At 45.0% G+C, this 16,405-nt stretch overlaps 3 protein-coding genes across 4 annotated transcripts in view; 2 read left to right on the forward strand and 1 right to left on the reverse strand.

The window, feature by feature from the left end:
* KDM1B (lysine demethylase 1B) overlaps positions 1-224 on the reverse strand; it is a 29,781-nt gene extending 29,557 nt beyond the window's left edge. The window contains exon 1 of one of the 2 annotated variants that reach the window (XM_062569916.1): positions 143-224. The gene's annotated coding sequence lies outside the window, so the exon portion shown is untranslated. The remainder of the gene's footprint in view (positions 1-142) is intronic. The other variant, XM_062569915.1, reaches the window with a different exon arrangement.
* Positions 217-10,331, forward strand: TPMT (thiopurine S-methyltransferase). The gene is made up of 9 exons (XM_062569917.1): positions 217-436; positions 690-852; positions 1,651-1,743; positions 2,191-2,323; positions 2,567-2,619; positions 6,624-6,698; positions 7,435-7,520; positions 8,552-8,596; positions 9,382-10,331. Exons 2-9 carry the CDS (start codon positions 713-715, stop codon positions 9,507-9,509), a joined length of 753 nt encoding a protein of 250 aa, XP_062425901.1. The 5' UTR covers positions 217-436; positions 690-712; the 3' UTR covers positions 9,510-10,331.
* Positions 10,332-11,767: 1,436 nt separating this feature from the next.
* NHLRC1 (NHL repeat containing E3 ubiquitin protein ligase 1) lies at positions 11,768-14,729 on the forward strand. The gene has a single exon (XM_062568040.1). It carries the CDS (start codon positions 11,777-11,779, stop codon positions 12,929-12,931), a length of 1,155 nt encoding a protein of 384 aa, XP_062424024.1. The 5' UTR covers positions 11,768-11,776; the 3' UTR covers positions 12,932-14,729.
* The last annotated feature ends 1,676 nt before the right edge of the window (positions 14,730-16,405 follow it).

Consider the following 16,405-nt stretch of genomic DNA (forward strand, 5'->3'; position numbering starts at 1 on the left):
GGCGAGGGCGCGGGGTGAGGGCGGCCGCGCCGACCCCCGCGCAGCGCCGCGGGCAGCGCCCGCCCCTGCCCGCGGCCCGGGGGCCGCAGCCGGCGGGAGCCCCGCGGGCAGCGGCGCAGCGCGGGGCCGGGGGGTCACTCACCGCCGCCATCCTCATCCTCCTCCTCCTCCTCCTCCTCCTCCTCCTCCTCCTCCTCCCGGTGCCCAGCACCCTCAGCCCGCCTCCTCCTGCCGCCGCTTCCGCTCTCCGCGGTGCGTAGCGAGGGGGCGGGCGGCGCGGGGCGGTGCCGCCGCCGCCGCCACCCACCGCGACCCACCGCGACCCACCGCGACCCATTGCCGCCGCCGGGCAAGGCCAGGCCAGGCTATCCCGCGCGGGGAGCCCGCCCGTCCCCAGCCGCCGCCGCCGCCGGCCCCCCCTCCCCGACGGCTGCACGTAAGAGATATAAAAACGTGTATTTTTATTTTGTTTTATTTCCCCCCACCGGCCTCGGCAGTGGCGGCTGCCGCAGCTGACGGCGCTCGCGTGGGCACCGCGCAGGAGCGGCCCGCGGCTGATCCCCCTGCGCTGCTGTTTTATCTGGCTCCAGAGCCTCCTCCAAACCGCTGGCTGGGGGTGGGTTGTTCTACTCCTTTTTTTTTTTTTTTTTTTTTTTTCCCTTCTCCCTTCAATTTTTCTTCTTGCACAGGTGCTGCAGCTCCCGGGGCAGCAATGGAGGGTGCTGCAGAGGGGTCTGGAGTCGTGGGAAGTGCTGATGCTGTGGCACAGAAGGAGAGAGTGGTGACCGAGGAGGAATGGCTGCAGAAATGGAAAACGGGGAGAACCGGCTTTCACAAGGAGCAAGGGCACCCGTACGTGACTCCGCTCGCCTGCCCAAGCGGTTTAAGCCAGTGCCGTGAGATGAACGGCTTGGCTTGTTCGTAAAACTCATAGTAAAAAGGCATCATGTAAGAAGGGAAAATTATTTATACGGACACAGCTTGAAACTGAAATAGATACAAATATCCTTGTGACCCGCATTTGTTGTAAAGCAGAGAAAAGAAAGGGTTGCATTGCTTTTATAACTTTTACTCCTTTAATGAGGTCTTAAACTACAAAGCCTAAGAACTTGGCTAAAAATCTTAAATCTTGCGATGCAAAAGCTCTGCATCACTGGCTGGGAGTTGTGAAACTGGGGCCTAAAACAATATGCAGAGAGCATTAGAGCACTGGAAGGCTAGGACGAAAGAGAGCAAAACCAATTATACACTCCTGTGTATAATCAAATCACCTATATGTCTGAAACAAAGATTACGTTTCAGACATATAGGTGATTTGATTGATACAGGTGTTTAATTATCGTTCCATTTAAGTAATCTAACGTGGCCATTTTGGAGGTGGTTTGGTTTGTTTACCTTAAGAATCAGCTACACTGTTTCCTAACAGAAATTAAATTTACTTTGTTTCTAACTAACTGTAAGGTGGAGGGTTTTATTAATTTTGTTAATTTGATTTTTTTATTATTATTAATTGTGTTGAGCAGCTTGAAATAAGAAGTACAGTCTGTCATGGAGTTTGTGTGCTACCTAGCATATTGCGTAGCATTTGGCCTTGGACGGGCCAACGCACGTAGTCCCGATTTTAAGTAACAAACACCATTTCTCCTGCAGGCTCCTGCAGAAGTATCTGGATATTCTTTTAAATGGCCGGAGCGGACTGAGGATATTTTTCCCACTTTGCGGGAAAGCAGTAGAAATGAAATGGTAAAACATGGGAAAAAAAATCCAAGTTCTTGTGGGGAGGGAAGAAGGGAGAGGGGAGAAATCCCAACCCCGTAATGGCCAACAGGCACGTGCTGCATCTCTGCCGGCAGCGGAGCAGCATTACGGGCACCGAAGGGAGGAGGATGTTCGGTTCTGCTTACCGAGTTTTTGTGCAGCAGCAGACTGGGCTGGCTTGTATCTGTAACTAGGGACCGTGTAAGCCCGCACTCCCCGGCCCCGCGGCAGCCTCCGCCGCCCATCGCTGCGGCATTTTGCAGCCAGCTCAGAGGCGGCGAGGTGGACCGTGCTCGCTCACTCGCGCGAGCGCCGATACCTCCCGAAGCCGGGAAGCGGGAAGCATTTCTCTAACGAATGCGTGCCGCTGGGGAGATGCGCGCGTGCTGGTGGCCCAGCAAGTGACCGTGGGTGCCTTCTGCGGCCGCGCAGGCTGGCGGACATGGGGCACCGCGTCGTCGGCGTGGAGATCAGCGAGCAAGCGCTGAAGGAGTTTTTCGCCGAGCATGGTCTGCCTTATCGTGAGGAGCCCGTGCCGGGGACTTCGGGCGCGAAGATGTTGCAGGTACGTCTCTCGCGCTGGTCTAAATTTAAAGCTTGCGCCTAAATTTCAAGCCGGCAGCGTAGTGTACTGCAAAATTGGACGGCTGTGGGGCCTTGATCAGTCAGCACCTCTAGGGAAGGGGTCAAGAGAGGTGTCTCAGAAGGGGAAAACGAAAAATGTTTTTCACAGTTTCTCCCCATTAGACCTACATATGTATTTAGAGGTGTAGTTCATGAAACGCTGTTTTCATTGCTTTTATTGTAGAGCATGTCTGGGAACATTTCTCTCTACTGCTGCAGTATTTACGATTTGTCCAGGTAGGAGTACACAGTGTCTTCAGTTTTCCTTAGTCAAACATATTAATATTGTTAAGTTATTTTATTTGAAACAGCTGTAAACATTTGGAATAATGCCTCTCAAGAAAACTCCTACTGACTTGTACGATAAATGTGAATAGCCAATCTTCCTCAAAAATTAACTATATCTTTATGTGGGCTTGTTGTTCTAAGGTGTCTTATGAAAGTCATAGAAAAACATGTCTGCTTTTACCACAAAACCAAATTACGTTTAATAGTATGGATGGATTCTAACAAGTAAAACCTTAACACAATCCCACATTCAGAGCAGCCCAGTAAAAGTGACAGGAATAAACCACAGGTGTCTTCTCAGAAAGCATCTCTTGTGACTCTCTCACTGACATATGCGTAGGTAAGCTGTATCCATTAAGTACACCCTGCTTTACTTAACATGCCTTTCGCCATTGCGAAAGTACGTTTTATCACTGCAGTGTAGCTCACTATACGTCCTGTATTGTCAAACAAGGACTTCACAAGTATCTTGACAAACATGGCCTGACTTACTGATGTCTTCTGAGGGATCCTTGGTGCTTAAATGTCTTTTCTCCTAGTTAAAAGGCACAATGAAAAATGACAAATGCTTAGTACAGTTAGTACTATCAACTCCTGAAAAATGCTTCAGTCAATGTCGTTCTGCGTGGCCCCAATGTTTTTTGGTGGCTTTGCACTTAGTTCTCTGTTCAAGGTTTCCTCTGGGGAATTTTGAAAATCACTGAGTTGCAGCAGGGCTTATGACTCTCTCCAGGCTCTAGCGTAGAGGACTGTGTCATAGGTGTTAATGCATTTGGCATATTTCCTGTTTGCCAGGAGGTTTCTAGTAGTGTTGGCAATGGGTATGTTTAAAACATGCTCAGACCTAGGCCAGCGCAGGAGCGGCTGGGGTGTGCGGACACGCAGCAAGGCTGTGTTGTGTCCAGTGCTGTAAGGGGGGAACGTGTCTCGGAGGGAGCTGGAGGTGTACTGAGCCCTGTGCTGTGGTTCCCTCATCCTGCAGTTCCTTCTCGGGCACAATTTTCTCTATAGTCTTAAGCATTTGGGCAAGGTTTTGTGTGTTTGCTTGCTTTTTGTATAAAACAACTATCAGAAACAAGTTGCTAATATCAACCCACAGCTGTTCAATAAGGAAGAGGTCAAATCTTAGTCTTTACTTGGATAGCCCTTTCAGAGCTAGTAGAAATACAGGTGCAACAGGTAGTTTAGGAAACGAAAATACGGTGTTTACTTTATGATGCTCATTTTTAACCTGCATGAACTGGGAAGGAAAAAATAAGTATTCACTACTAGAGACCAAAGTCCTTAATACAGTAGACTTACTGCTAAAACTTTTGCTGGTGTAGCTGGCACCATTTGGCTTAGCAGTGCATGTGTAACTAGTCCTGCAAAAACGGATGCTTTGGTTTTGTAGATACCGCCTACTTTCCTCCTTGCCTTTGCTGTGTAAATTCCTTTAAATCCTTCTAGCTGCAAGTTGACAGGTTGCCCAGGGAATGCTCAAGCTTCTTGTTATTAATTTTTGAAAAATTCAGTTCTAAATTTAGTAGCAAGTAGCATGGTAATATCCATGACTTCTATCGTAACACAGTGCAATGACATTATAAAATAAACTGAAAATATACAACCAAAAAAACTGTATCGCTGGATCCAGTACATAGATTATCACCCACAAAATAGATTGGCAGATACAGGTTCTGGATGCGTGGTTCTGTACTTGGCCTTCTTATAAAGAATTTGAAGGTGAAAATATGTATCTCGTTCAACAGTCAGCAGATACCTGTGACTACAAAAATGCACACACTGTTCTAGTTTCTATGTATAGACAATTTGATTAATTACCTAGTAATTATGGAAATTAAACTTATTTCACTCTTGCTGAGGCTGGTCTTAGTGCTGAGTGTTCATGAGACAGGAGAACTCAGATGTGCTGCTGACCTTTGTCAAAATGAGACGTTTCAAAGACTCTTTCGTTAGTTAATGAGTAACAGGAATTACTGCTCTTTGCGGGAACCTCTAGGAAGTATATAAAACAGTTATTACACAACCACTGTAGCTTCTAAGACAATTATGGTTGCCAGTCTTCTTTTATATATATATGTATGTATGTGTGTATATATATATATATATATATATAAACACATTTTTGTATATATATATATATATATATATATATATAAACTGAAACTCCTAAACATATGGAGAGATAACAATTCACAGCTTTACTGCCTAAATCCAGTGGGGTTTCTGCTGATATGTGGATTTCTACTTTACATGTAAATTGTAGTACTTGTAGTACCTAGGCTGGCATCTATTGTGCTAAGCAGCATGCAAATGTGCAACAGGAAATAGTGTAGGGGACTAAAAGATTGGGTAGAGATCCAAAAAAAGGTACATCTGCCAGAGCACCCCCAACCACCCTCGCCTTGTCCTGCGTCCAGGTGATGATGAGACAGGCACGTACCATCTCCTTCCCCTTCTCTATGGCTTGCTTTTTGTCAGAAGGAAACTGGGATGCGCAGGAGCCCGGGATCAGGGCGAGGTTGCCACATGAGTCAGCCCGCAGCCTGCTGCGTCACCCTGGTGAAAGCGGAGGGGAGTGGAGCGAAGTACCTGAAATGCCTGTGCAGAGCCAGCACTGTCCTTCCAGTTAGACTAGATTAAAACTTGGGAGAAAAACCAGATGCAAAAAACTGCAGGGGCTTCCCTAGGGTCGCATAGTTGGTCTTCACCTTGCAGAGAGGAGAATGGCATTCAAACCTTAGGCTCAGTTTGCACTTGCCCTGCCAGACTTTGCTGCGTTCCCCTCACCCTCGCTACACGTTTCACTGTCTCTTTAGAAAAGCTCCTTTCAGTTAAGACTGGGTATCTAAATTAGATTCTTAGTCTTGGCAAGCTTTGAAAGAAGTCAGGAGTTTAAAGCTTTATCATGTCTCATCACATTAGACTGGGAAATACCGGATCAGCATACAAGTTAGCTGCCAAAAATTTAGTGATGCTGTTGCAATGGGATGAGAAATGGGTAGGGAGGAGCAGCGAGAGAAGAGGTGATGCAACCAGACGCCGACAGACTCTCCCATTAGGCAGAAAAGTGTTGTGCAATTCCATACCATATTTTCCTCTCTAGGGAAACTTGCCTCTTTCTAACTTGCTTTAAAATTATGCAATTTACTTTATTGCTACATTACTCTCTAAACTCCTATTTTAATAATTACCAGAAATGAAACTCTTCCTTCCCCCTGCAACATCCCCATCTCTAGTGTCACCCTGGCTGCTCTTACTAGTCATTAGCAAAGATAGTTCCCAACAGTCTTGGCCGTTTGCAGGCTTCGTGGGGTCACTAAACCCACCTGCCAGTGTATCCAGGAGCAAAAATAGTACTTACGTTAGACCAAGGCAAGCAGCAGTGTAACTTACCTCTTCTCACGTTAACAGATTTCAGACTGAAGCTAACTGCCCCAAGCAGGCAGCTGGGAACAGATGTGTTTTACGCTGCTGGGTGCATTGAGTTCAATGATGCCAATGCAACGAGGCGCCTTCCCTAACCTGTGTTTGAGATAACGCATGGCGTTAGAAGGTGGCCAAGAACTAGGGACATCCTGAGTGTATGATAGTGCTGCCTCAGGGGTCACAGAAGGGTTCGATTGCCAAAAGCCCAAGCTTGTGGCCCAGAAGAGAAATGTTAAGACTGGGTTTCTTCCTTCCTGCCTTGTCTCAGCACCACTAAGTGATGGGGAAATGCTGAGCAGTTGTAGCATCTCTGTGTCCTCCCATCTGGGCCACATGCCAGGTGGGTTTCTTGAGACCTGGTTCATAATGCTTTAGATCGTGAAGATGCTGAACCATAACAACAGATCAGCTACTTGGGTGTTTGCACAGCTAGCCAGCGATTCCTCGAGACTCCATAGGAAGTATCTGAATAAAGATGGATGTACCTTTTTAGTATTTTCAATCTTTTTCTCATATCCCTATAGTGCAATTGTTGGCAAATTTGATGCGGTTTGGGACAGAGGAGCTCTAGTAGCTGTCAATCCATGCGACAGAGAACGGTTAGTAATCTTGCTTTGTTGTTATTTTCTTTCTTCTAACATATCCAATGACCATGTGTTTTTTTTCCTGCTGCTACTTGTCAGTGAGTCCTCCCTCATTTCTCAGAGTAACCTACACAAATTCTTCCCTACTGCAGGTGTCAGCTGCAGTCACAGAGCACTGTTACTGTGTAGATTTGTGAGCTTCCTTCAGGAAGCTGTCCTGCCTCTTGGTGGGAAAATATGTGGTTTGTTGCAACCCAGCAGAATCAGAACTGCAAGTCTCATCTGAATTTTATTATTTCCTTTTCACTCCATCTGCTTCTCCTCCCTGTCTTTGTTCTTCTTACCCTTGCTTTCCTTTATTTCAGTTCTTCCTTCTTGTTTATAGCCAACCCAAATTTAGTTTGGTCCTATAAGTAGGACTTTTTAATTGGGCATACAGTCTTGAATTCACAATAATTTTAAAAGCTCAGTACTGTATTGTGTAGTAATTCTAGACTGTGGCTAACAAATTCTGTTTTGCCTGTTATTTTTCTCCATATTAGTCTCCCAAATAAAAAATACATGTTTATGAACAGTAATATTTATTTAATATATTTCATGGATATATATCTCTGTTCATTTTCTGTGCAGCTCAGTTAAACATGTCTCTGCATAGGAATACATCATACATTTTTTGTTGAATATTTTGAATGCTATGCTCAAATGTTTTGGTACAGTTCTAAAATAATAAAATATAACTATCTCCTTTCAGCTATGCCAGTTTGATGATCTCCCTAATGGAGAAAAGTGCTTCTTATCTCCTCGTTACTGTTTTATATGATCCAAACAAACACAAAGGTAAGAATTTGCACTTTTCATGTTTTGATTTTGCGTGCCTTAAAATAAATTGTATATAGATTTTACTGATATACTAGTATCTTCCCCACTGCTTTTATCAACGTGGCTGTGTTAGCAGATCATGCCAATACAGTTGTTATAGCAAAAAATTTTAGATGTTCATCAAATTTGAGATTAAATTTGCTTTTTTTGTGGCATGCAGATGTGCCAAGAGCAAGTGGAGGACAAACATGGTATATTAACCCAATGAACAATTAAATTGGAAGAGCAAAAGCTTAGCGTAACCCACTGTATGTCCTGTCCATCCCAGGGATCTTGAGGCATTCTCAAGACCATCTAACTATGATAGATCTTTGACTTACTCAATACATGTAACCAAATGTGTTGCCCATCTTATGCTTCCTTTCTAACCTCAATCATGAGTCAGGTCCGAATACGCCTGAAAAAGGTGAAGTTCTATAAGGCCATAAAGTACTTTTCCATTTCATAACTTTTATTACATACCAAAGTTTGGGGGGAGGGGTCAAGATTTTGTAGTTAATTATTAATGCTCAAAAGAAACAAATTTCTTGTTGCTTTTGGGTTCCTCAATTACACTTCAAAGGATAGGTCTTGTTGTCATTAACCACAATAGTATCATTCATTGCTCTCCCTCCCATTATTCAGCTCTTTACTTTATGCCATTATAGTACAAGGGGATTATTGGCTTGATTCACACACAGCACTGAGCAGCACACGCAGCACGTATCTACAGCATGGTCACAACCCTCCTGTCTTCTGACAATATGGCTACAGTAGCCAAAGTCTGGAAGTAGTCCAGCCATGACACCTGAAGCTGTCTGGTGGTGCACCAAGGTGCCTTGTATTCGTGGAGATGTTGTTTTCTGGTTGCTGCAGAGGGTAGTACCTCCAGGGCAGGCTGCAGGCCAGGAGCTGTGCACAGTGGGGCTAGCGCTCCAGCTGCAGTAGAAAACATGCTTGTCTCCTCTCTCTACCTTCTCTCTGATTAGCTTTATCCATTTTCTTTCCAGGCCCACCATTTTATGTTCCTGAATCTGAAATTAAAAGCTTATTTGGTAAGTTATCTTCTGGCTAACCATTAGATTTTTTCAGAACAGACAAATGTATTTGTGCTTCTATCTCACCCTGTGACAAGTGATAACAAGTCATCTGTTTGCTTCTTACGTAGGAGGCAGAGTAATGCAAAAATAATAGGAGGAAAATAAATATAATTTTACCAGAAAGATTTTGTTATTAAGGAAAACTCTCAGCTCTTCAAAAGGTATGAGGAAAACATATCACTCATAAGACAGACATGGCCTCTTTCCTCCCCATGGCAGCTTTTCAATCTCCCAGGATTCAAATTGCACTAAGTGGTCTTGCAGCTTCAGTCTTAGTCCTGTTTAACAATTTTAGCTTTCCCTGCCCCTCATCACCAGCCACTCCAGTTTTAATACAAGGTCTTTGCATATTAATTCTATAGTTTCTGCTATACTTTCAGAGCTGAAAAAGGAAAAATAAAATGCTCTGCTAAAGGAAACTTTAAATGTATGACTTAAATCCAGCAAAATAAGGGAAGTCAGAATTATTGCTGGAATTTCATTTTAAATGTACTTCTCAATATGCTTTGATATTTTACTCAGTTATGTCTTTCTGAGATCTCTTCACTGGCTATGCACAGTGCATTATTGGCACTGACAATTGCACTCCACTGCAAGAGAGACTGCTAAGTTCTGCTCAGTCAGTTTGTATTAGTTAGGCACTGTGACAAAATATATGAATAAGATTTTTTTTTCCTGATAGTTGGCATTTTTCCCATGACTTACAATACAGTAACATACTATTCACTCTTCATTTTCAGGCAACCACTGTGAAATTAAGTGTCTTCAAAAAGCCAATGACTTTTCAGACAGACACAGAGAATGGGGACTAGATTATTTTCTGGAGGTGCTGTATATACTAAAGTTTGTATGTGATAAAATTAATTAAAATAACTTCCCATCTTCCTTCCACCTTCCTTTTTTAAAAATCTCACTTTTTAAAATCAGACACATTTTTGAACACTCTTAAAGAAGGCTTCAGCATATAGAAAATGTCTATGGAACTCTGATCTTCTGATGGCTTTGCTTTCAAGGTGAACTCTACTATGTAACTGCCATAAGTGTCATTGTGCATAGCTTTTTGTTAACTCCATGTGTAAATAAGCATTTTAAAAGTGGATCTTTTTCTTCTATATTCGTTCAAATAATCAGAACTAAAGAAAATGACCTCCTGCTGCTGTTGCCAGTAGATGTTGTCTGTCTGGAGTTATGTAGGTCTGCCTCAGACGCTCGCAGGCCTGGGAATAACAGCAGCAGCTCTTCAAATACCTTTTCCTGTAATGCAGGCCTTGAGCTAGTAACAGCAGCTGGGCAAGAGAGGCGAGAAGCTGGCACAAGTTGTTTCTCCCCATCCCTGCTAGTCATGATTACAAGCCAAGAGACTAACCAGCAATGAGCATACAAGAAAGCTTGGCAGCAGCTGCCAAGGAGGAACTATAATCAAGTGGGAAATAGGTGAGGGAAGTGAAGCAGCTGACAATAAAACAGAGAGCATGGGGAGAAAATGTTCCTGCATTTGCTTGTAAATATGCCACTCTCTTCTGCAAGTAGGCAGCTGGCACGCAGGTTGCACCTTGTAGGACATGTTCAGGGAAATACTGCAGAGCTTTTTTGCATGTCTGCCTGGACACAGCCCCTTCTTTGAGGGTCTTCTATTGTTGCCTTATGGACACTTTTGCAGTTTTCAGAATTACAGAATTTTGGGGGCTCATTCTGAGTTTCTGGTCAGTTATTTACCACATTACAGAAACATTCCTTACGAGGTGGTCTCAAAACTCATTCTTGCCCTAGCCTTCTCCCTTTGCTAGTTTGTTTCAAAACAGATGGAAAGGTATGATTGTCAAGGTAATATATTTTCATTTATTAAAGCTAGAATGAAAACAAAAGCTGTGTGACCTTTTAGAAAGTGAATGTCACCTTTAAGCTCCAGAAATATCCTGTTCAGAGCTTTATCCGATTGTTCTTCTTTTGACCAGCCTTTGCTGTTTGCTAGAGGTGTTGCAGTCTTAGAGCTGCAAGTGGATTTGATGCTTTTAGCACAATAGTCCCCAACCTATGACAACTTTTAACATCGCTTGTAGCGCTTGGGAGCTGCTGCCCCTTCAGGCCAAGGGGAAGGGGGGCAGAGAGGAAGGATGTTGCTTACAGCACGTTGCCTACAGCATGTTGCCTGCTTATAGCCAGTGGGCCAGCGCAAGCTGGAAACTGCTTTTTCATATGTTTACTCCTGGCCAGTACTGCAGCTGCTGAGTTAAAATATCACCCTTTTTCTGTCCAGAAATTTTTTTGAGCTGTATTACAAGAGCTGTTGAAATTTTACCTCCAGCTATCAGATACGTGTAAATCTGAAAAAGTCAGCTGTTCAGCGCGGGGCTGCTGCGTGCCCAGGAACACCGAACGCGAGGCGCCGTGCAGTGTGTCTGAGTATTTGACAGCCCGGTGAGACTCCGCCAGGCGAGCAGCCGTAGGTGTTCAGGATGGGTCTGCGGTGTACGTACTCTGCGTTTCTTCTGAGCCTATACTGGGAACGCGGCACCGTCCAGAAAGAGCAGGCTCCCTGTCCACAGCGTGTCTATATTCACCTGCTTGGGAAAAGCAGCTGTTAGCGGTCGATCAGTGTAAATATTTTCATTACGTTTTTTTCCAAAGCTACCCAGAACAGGAACGGGAAATCATATGAAAGTCCAACTGCTTCCCTACACCCGTATAGTTAGCACTAGCACCACTGTGATAATTTGGCAGCTAGGTGTCTACGAACGTATTTTACGTGGCTAATTTTTCTTCCCCCTCAGGGGTGTGATTTAAACAGAAACTTCGTTTTCCTGAGTGGGAGTCATCACGCAGCCCACATCGGCTCCCGGCCAGCCGCATAAAACGCGCCCCTCCAGCAGGAGGGTGGCGGGGAGAGGGCCGCTCCGCGTTACTGAGCTGAGGGGACGGCCATGACGGCGGGCGGCCGCCGTCCGCAGGGGGCAGCCGCCGCCCGCCTCAGCGCCATTCCCCTCCCCCCCCTCCCCCCTTTGTCACCTCCCCCGGCCGCCGCCATTTCCCCGCCTCGTCCCTCTCGCTCCGCCCCGGCCGCCGCCATTTCCCCGCCTCATCCCTCTCGCTCCGCCTCGTCGCCGCTCGCCGCCGGCGGTGGCGGCGCAGGAGGGGATGGCGGCGGCGGCGGTGGCAGCGGCAGCGGAGGAGCTGGGGCTGCTGGAGTGCAAGGTGTGCTTCGAGCCGTACGGGCCCGGCGGGCAGCGGCGGCCGCGCAACCTGCCGTGCGGCCACGTCCTGTGCCTGGGCTGCGCGGCGGCGCTGGGCGGCGCGGGGCGGCGGGGGCTGGAGTGCCCCTTCTGCCGCCGCGCCTGGGGCTCCGCCGACACCAGCGACTGCCTGCCCCTGCTGCAGCTGCTGGAGGCCGCCGGCGGCCAGCCCGCGGAGGCGGGCGCCGGGGCGGGCGCGGCGGGGCCGGCCGGCGGGGCGGCGCTGCGGCTGGCGCTGGGCGGCTGGGGGGCGCTGGTGAACCCCACGGGCGTGGCGGCGTGCCCGCGCTCCGGCCGCCTGGCCGTGGCGCACGACGGCAGGAAGCGCATCAAGGTGTTCGGGGCGAGCGGCGCCTGCGTGCAGCAGTTCGGGGAGCGGGGCGAGGCGGGCAACGACCTCAAGTACCCGCTGGACGTGGCGGTGACCCTGGACGGGCACGTGGTGGTCACCGACGGCGGGGACCGCTCCGTGAAGGCCTTTGATTTTGATGGGCGAGGGACACTGGCCCTCCGAGAAGGCTTCTCTCTGCCCTGGGGCTTGGACGTCACCCGGGAGAACGAAGTCCTCGTGACCGATTCGGAGGCCGGAGCCCTTTACCGCTTGACGGCTGACTTCGCAAAGGGGAAGCTACAGAAGGCGCAGGTGATCCAGTCCAAATTAACCAGCCCGAGGGGCATCGCCGTCTCTCCGGCCTCTGGCGTTATTGCGGTGATAGAGCATCTGAAAGCCAAAGGACCAAACAACAGCAGCACCCGCATGAAGATATTCAGTGCAGACATGAAACTCATCGGCCAGATGGATAGCTTTGGGCTCAGCCTCATTTTCCCCTCCAAAATATATGCTACGGCTGTGGCCTTTGACAAAGAGGATCATATTATAGTAACAGATGTCTATAACCAGGCTGTGTTATGTTTAGGGAAACCTGAGGAGTTTCCTGTTTATAAGCCTATAATCAGCCATGGGCTTTCATATCCTGTAGGACTGACTTACATGGCAAACAATTCCCTCGTTGTTCTAGATGGTGGTGATCATTCAGTAAAAATATATGGCTCTACCTGAATGCGCTTAGATTTTTACTACTATAGATTCATTCTGTTTTAGGCCATGAAGCAAGACAAGTTATAATTGTAGTAGACACGTAAGTGGGAGGAATTTTCTGGCCTTTGAGTGAAATTGTCCTCCTTGACCACCCTGCATCAAAGCTCTTGCCTATCTGCGTGAGAAAACTTGACCATTGCAGGTGACGCTCAACAATGAATAAACAAAACAAGTAACTTGGCATTTGAAAGTTATTTTACACCTTGACTACCAAAAATTTTACGTCACTTTGGCAAATAGAAATAACATTTGGAATGGAGTAATCAAAGGCCTGCAACAGAGAGAGAGAGAGAGACAAAATGGTGCAGCTTTTGTTTACTAGCATTTAGCTTTCATTATTCTTAAGCAGAGAGACAGTCATGAGAGTGACAGAGTGATTTCTATTTCCAAGATTCCTATAGGAGAAAGAAGACTGGCTTGATAGACTGACAGGAGAAATAGATTCTTCAGTTAAAGGTCATTTAGAATCCAGCTAAGGTCACTTGTGATGGAGGAGCTATCGATGATCAGTGAGGTTACATGAAATGAATTGGTGCTTTTTTTTTTTCTGTAGTAGGGAAATTACTATTGAGTACCATGAAACATGTCAATGAGGCAATGTTTGGAAGGTGCATTGCCATCATTACACTTGAAGGGGAAAAAAAATATTCCCTGTGGCAGTTTTCATGGGCTATAAGTTAAATATGAAGAGTAGAGTCTTAAAACATGCGAAAAAGACACAGTCTAAAGATTTGAAAATACCATGATAGATGAATATTCTCTGTACTAGTTTACTGCTACCTGTATTAGAGTTGTACTGATGCACTTGCACTTCTTCTGTAAGTCTGTCTCTGCATGCAGAGATAATCTGAAATGCAGAGATACCAGCACGAGCTGGCATGCTTTCTCTAAAAGCTTAAAGGTGTTTAGACCTCAAACACTTCTGTGTATACAAAAGTGAGTTGGTCATCTTGCTAACACAGGTATTCTTGCAAGATTTCCAGTACTGTCTGCATCTGTCTTATCATTAATAATGACAATTGTGTCCAAAACTTCAAGATCCAGTTGAAAACTGGAGTGTTGATGAGCAGTAGAAGGAAAAGAGAGACATGAGCCTATTCTTTTCCAAGCAGATTTAGATCAGTTTATATTTTCTTGAAAAGAATTTCACTGTAGACATAAGCTTTGTTGCCTTATTGAACAGTGGAAGTTAAAGTATACTTGAATTAAGTTTTTAGCACTCCCTATTAGGAAGTCACTGCTGCATGCTTAGGCATTTATCTGCTGCTAATATAATTACTTAGGTTGTTCAGCACTAAAAGGAAGTTTGATATAGATATGAATGCTTTGTGAGATAGGGACAGTAGGATAAAGTTGCACTCAACTTTTATGGTCACTTATTTATTCACAGAAATTATGAATGAGATGTTTTCTGAAAGCCACTTGAAATCAGTGGGTGGTCTTTCTATCAGTTAATTTTTAATCTGGCTTTTGGTCTTACTTCAAGGCAGATAATAACTACACTTACTGTCACACTGGTGATCCACCAGGTTCTTATTTTAAACTGGAGCATTTTTAGCCCTCTAATTCAGACAATGTATTAATTTATCTTATGTTGATATATGTAAAACCAAAACAACCTAACCATTAAATGCAGCTATTTGTAAAGGTTCACTCAATGGTGATGTGCCAATAAAGTGGAATTTGTTTACTCTTATACTAAACAGTTTAGTGAAAACTCCTTATTTTTATTATCATGAGTTTCTCTGTTACCATCCAATTTCTCTATTCTAATTGCCATATCTACTTTTTTTTTTGATATTCCCCTAAAGTTGTTGTAGGATGATCTGTTGCTGTTGCAAAATATATGGACCTGCTCATATGCTGTTTTCTAATGTTGTGTACTGCCAAGCCACACAGTAAGTGCCTTTGATGGGATCAGAAATACTTCTTGAACATTCTGCAACATGGGTTATACTGCTCTGAGTAGAATACCTCGTGAGGGGTTGGGAAGGAAACTGAGAGAAGCAGCCTCACCTGGATTATATATTCCTTTCTAGATGCCAAGAAGACATCTGTCTTTGAAGGATATAAAAACAATTGGATTTACACTTCCTTTGAGGATCTGCTGTGCTTCTAAATGCATGTAATACCATAGATGCTTTATTCATACGAAATTGAGAGTTTATAGCAATAGCAATTGTGGGACTTGGACGCTTCCTCTGAACTTTAGGCCATGAGCTTTTGTCTCCTTAAACTTTCCTGTGCACTAGAGTAACGGAGAGCAGGACCTTGCTTTTGTTCCTGATCTCATGGATGGGCAAGCTTCTAGTGCTTACTGCCATATTGGCAATTCTACAGCAGCTGAAATGCTGATTTTCAAATATTTGATTCATGCTGTTTAAAAATCCACAGCACTTCTCATTGTTGCTTATTCTGGTCCTATCTCCTTTGGTATATGATTAGAAATCAGTTGAGGTTTGGGTTTGTAAGCAGAATAAATGTGCCTTTGTACCACATAGTCTGCACTGTGCCATCTCCAGCAATCTGTGCTTTCTGTAGTGCAGGCAGACATACGCTTTTTCTGTGAATGATGCAGCTGTTTTCCTTTTTGCTGTAAAGCTCACTGCATCAAGGAAGACATTGAACTGTCTTAATTCATTTGATTTGGGTGTCTACATTGAAAAGCCATACAGCACTATATAAAGCACTTCTTTGTTGCTGCACAACTCTAAAGAGAAAACGCAGCAGTAAACCTGAAATCTTTCTTTTTTTTCATGCAGGAAAATTTATGACGTAAGGAGGAGATAGGGATCTACTAGTGTGTGAATAACAAACCAAAAAGCTTTGACTTTTTTCCTAACTCTTGCCTCTCTCTTTATGCTATATGCACATCTCCACTATAGCTATTTTAGGTACGTTGCCTTCAGGATGATACCATTATACCATCTGTTTTTCAGGGGCATAAGGGACAAATACTGCTCCTGTTCAATTAGAAGTCAGTCAGAATTTAGTCACAGATTTCAACAAAATAAAACCTTGGCTCTGAGAGAGGGTTGGCAAAGGGTGAGGAACCAATACTTGATAATATTTTATATAATTAGATCAGTGATACTTCTGGGGCCTTGCTGGGCATGTTCAGAACAGGGGTAGCTAGATAGGTCCTTACTCTCAGAAAAGAGAGCTCAGGTTTCCATCTAGACTGTATAATGTGGGACTGTCTCTATGCACTTCCGTTATAATTACCATTGCTTTTATTTATAGAATCATAGAATGGTACGGTTGGAAGGGACCTCTGGAGATCATCTAGTCCAACCCTCCGCGTACCCCGTAAGGGGACTGAACCCACAACCTTGACATTAGCAGCACCACACTCTAACCAGCAGAGCTAAACCTAACCCCCAATGGGAAAAAAAAAGTAAAGAACCTAAACTAAACTTTGAATAATCCTCTGTA

This window comes from Rhea pennata, chromosome 2 (assembly GCF_028389875.1).
Source record: "Rhea pennata isolate bPtePen1 chromosome 2, bPtePen1.pri, whole genome shotgun sequence".
NCBI lineage: Eukaryota > Metazoa > Chordata > Aves > Rheiformes > Rheidae > Rhea > Rhea pennata.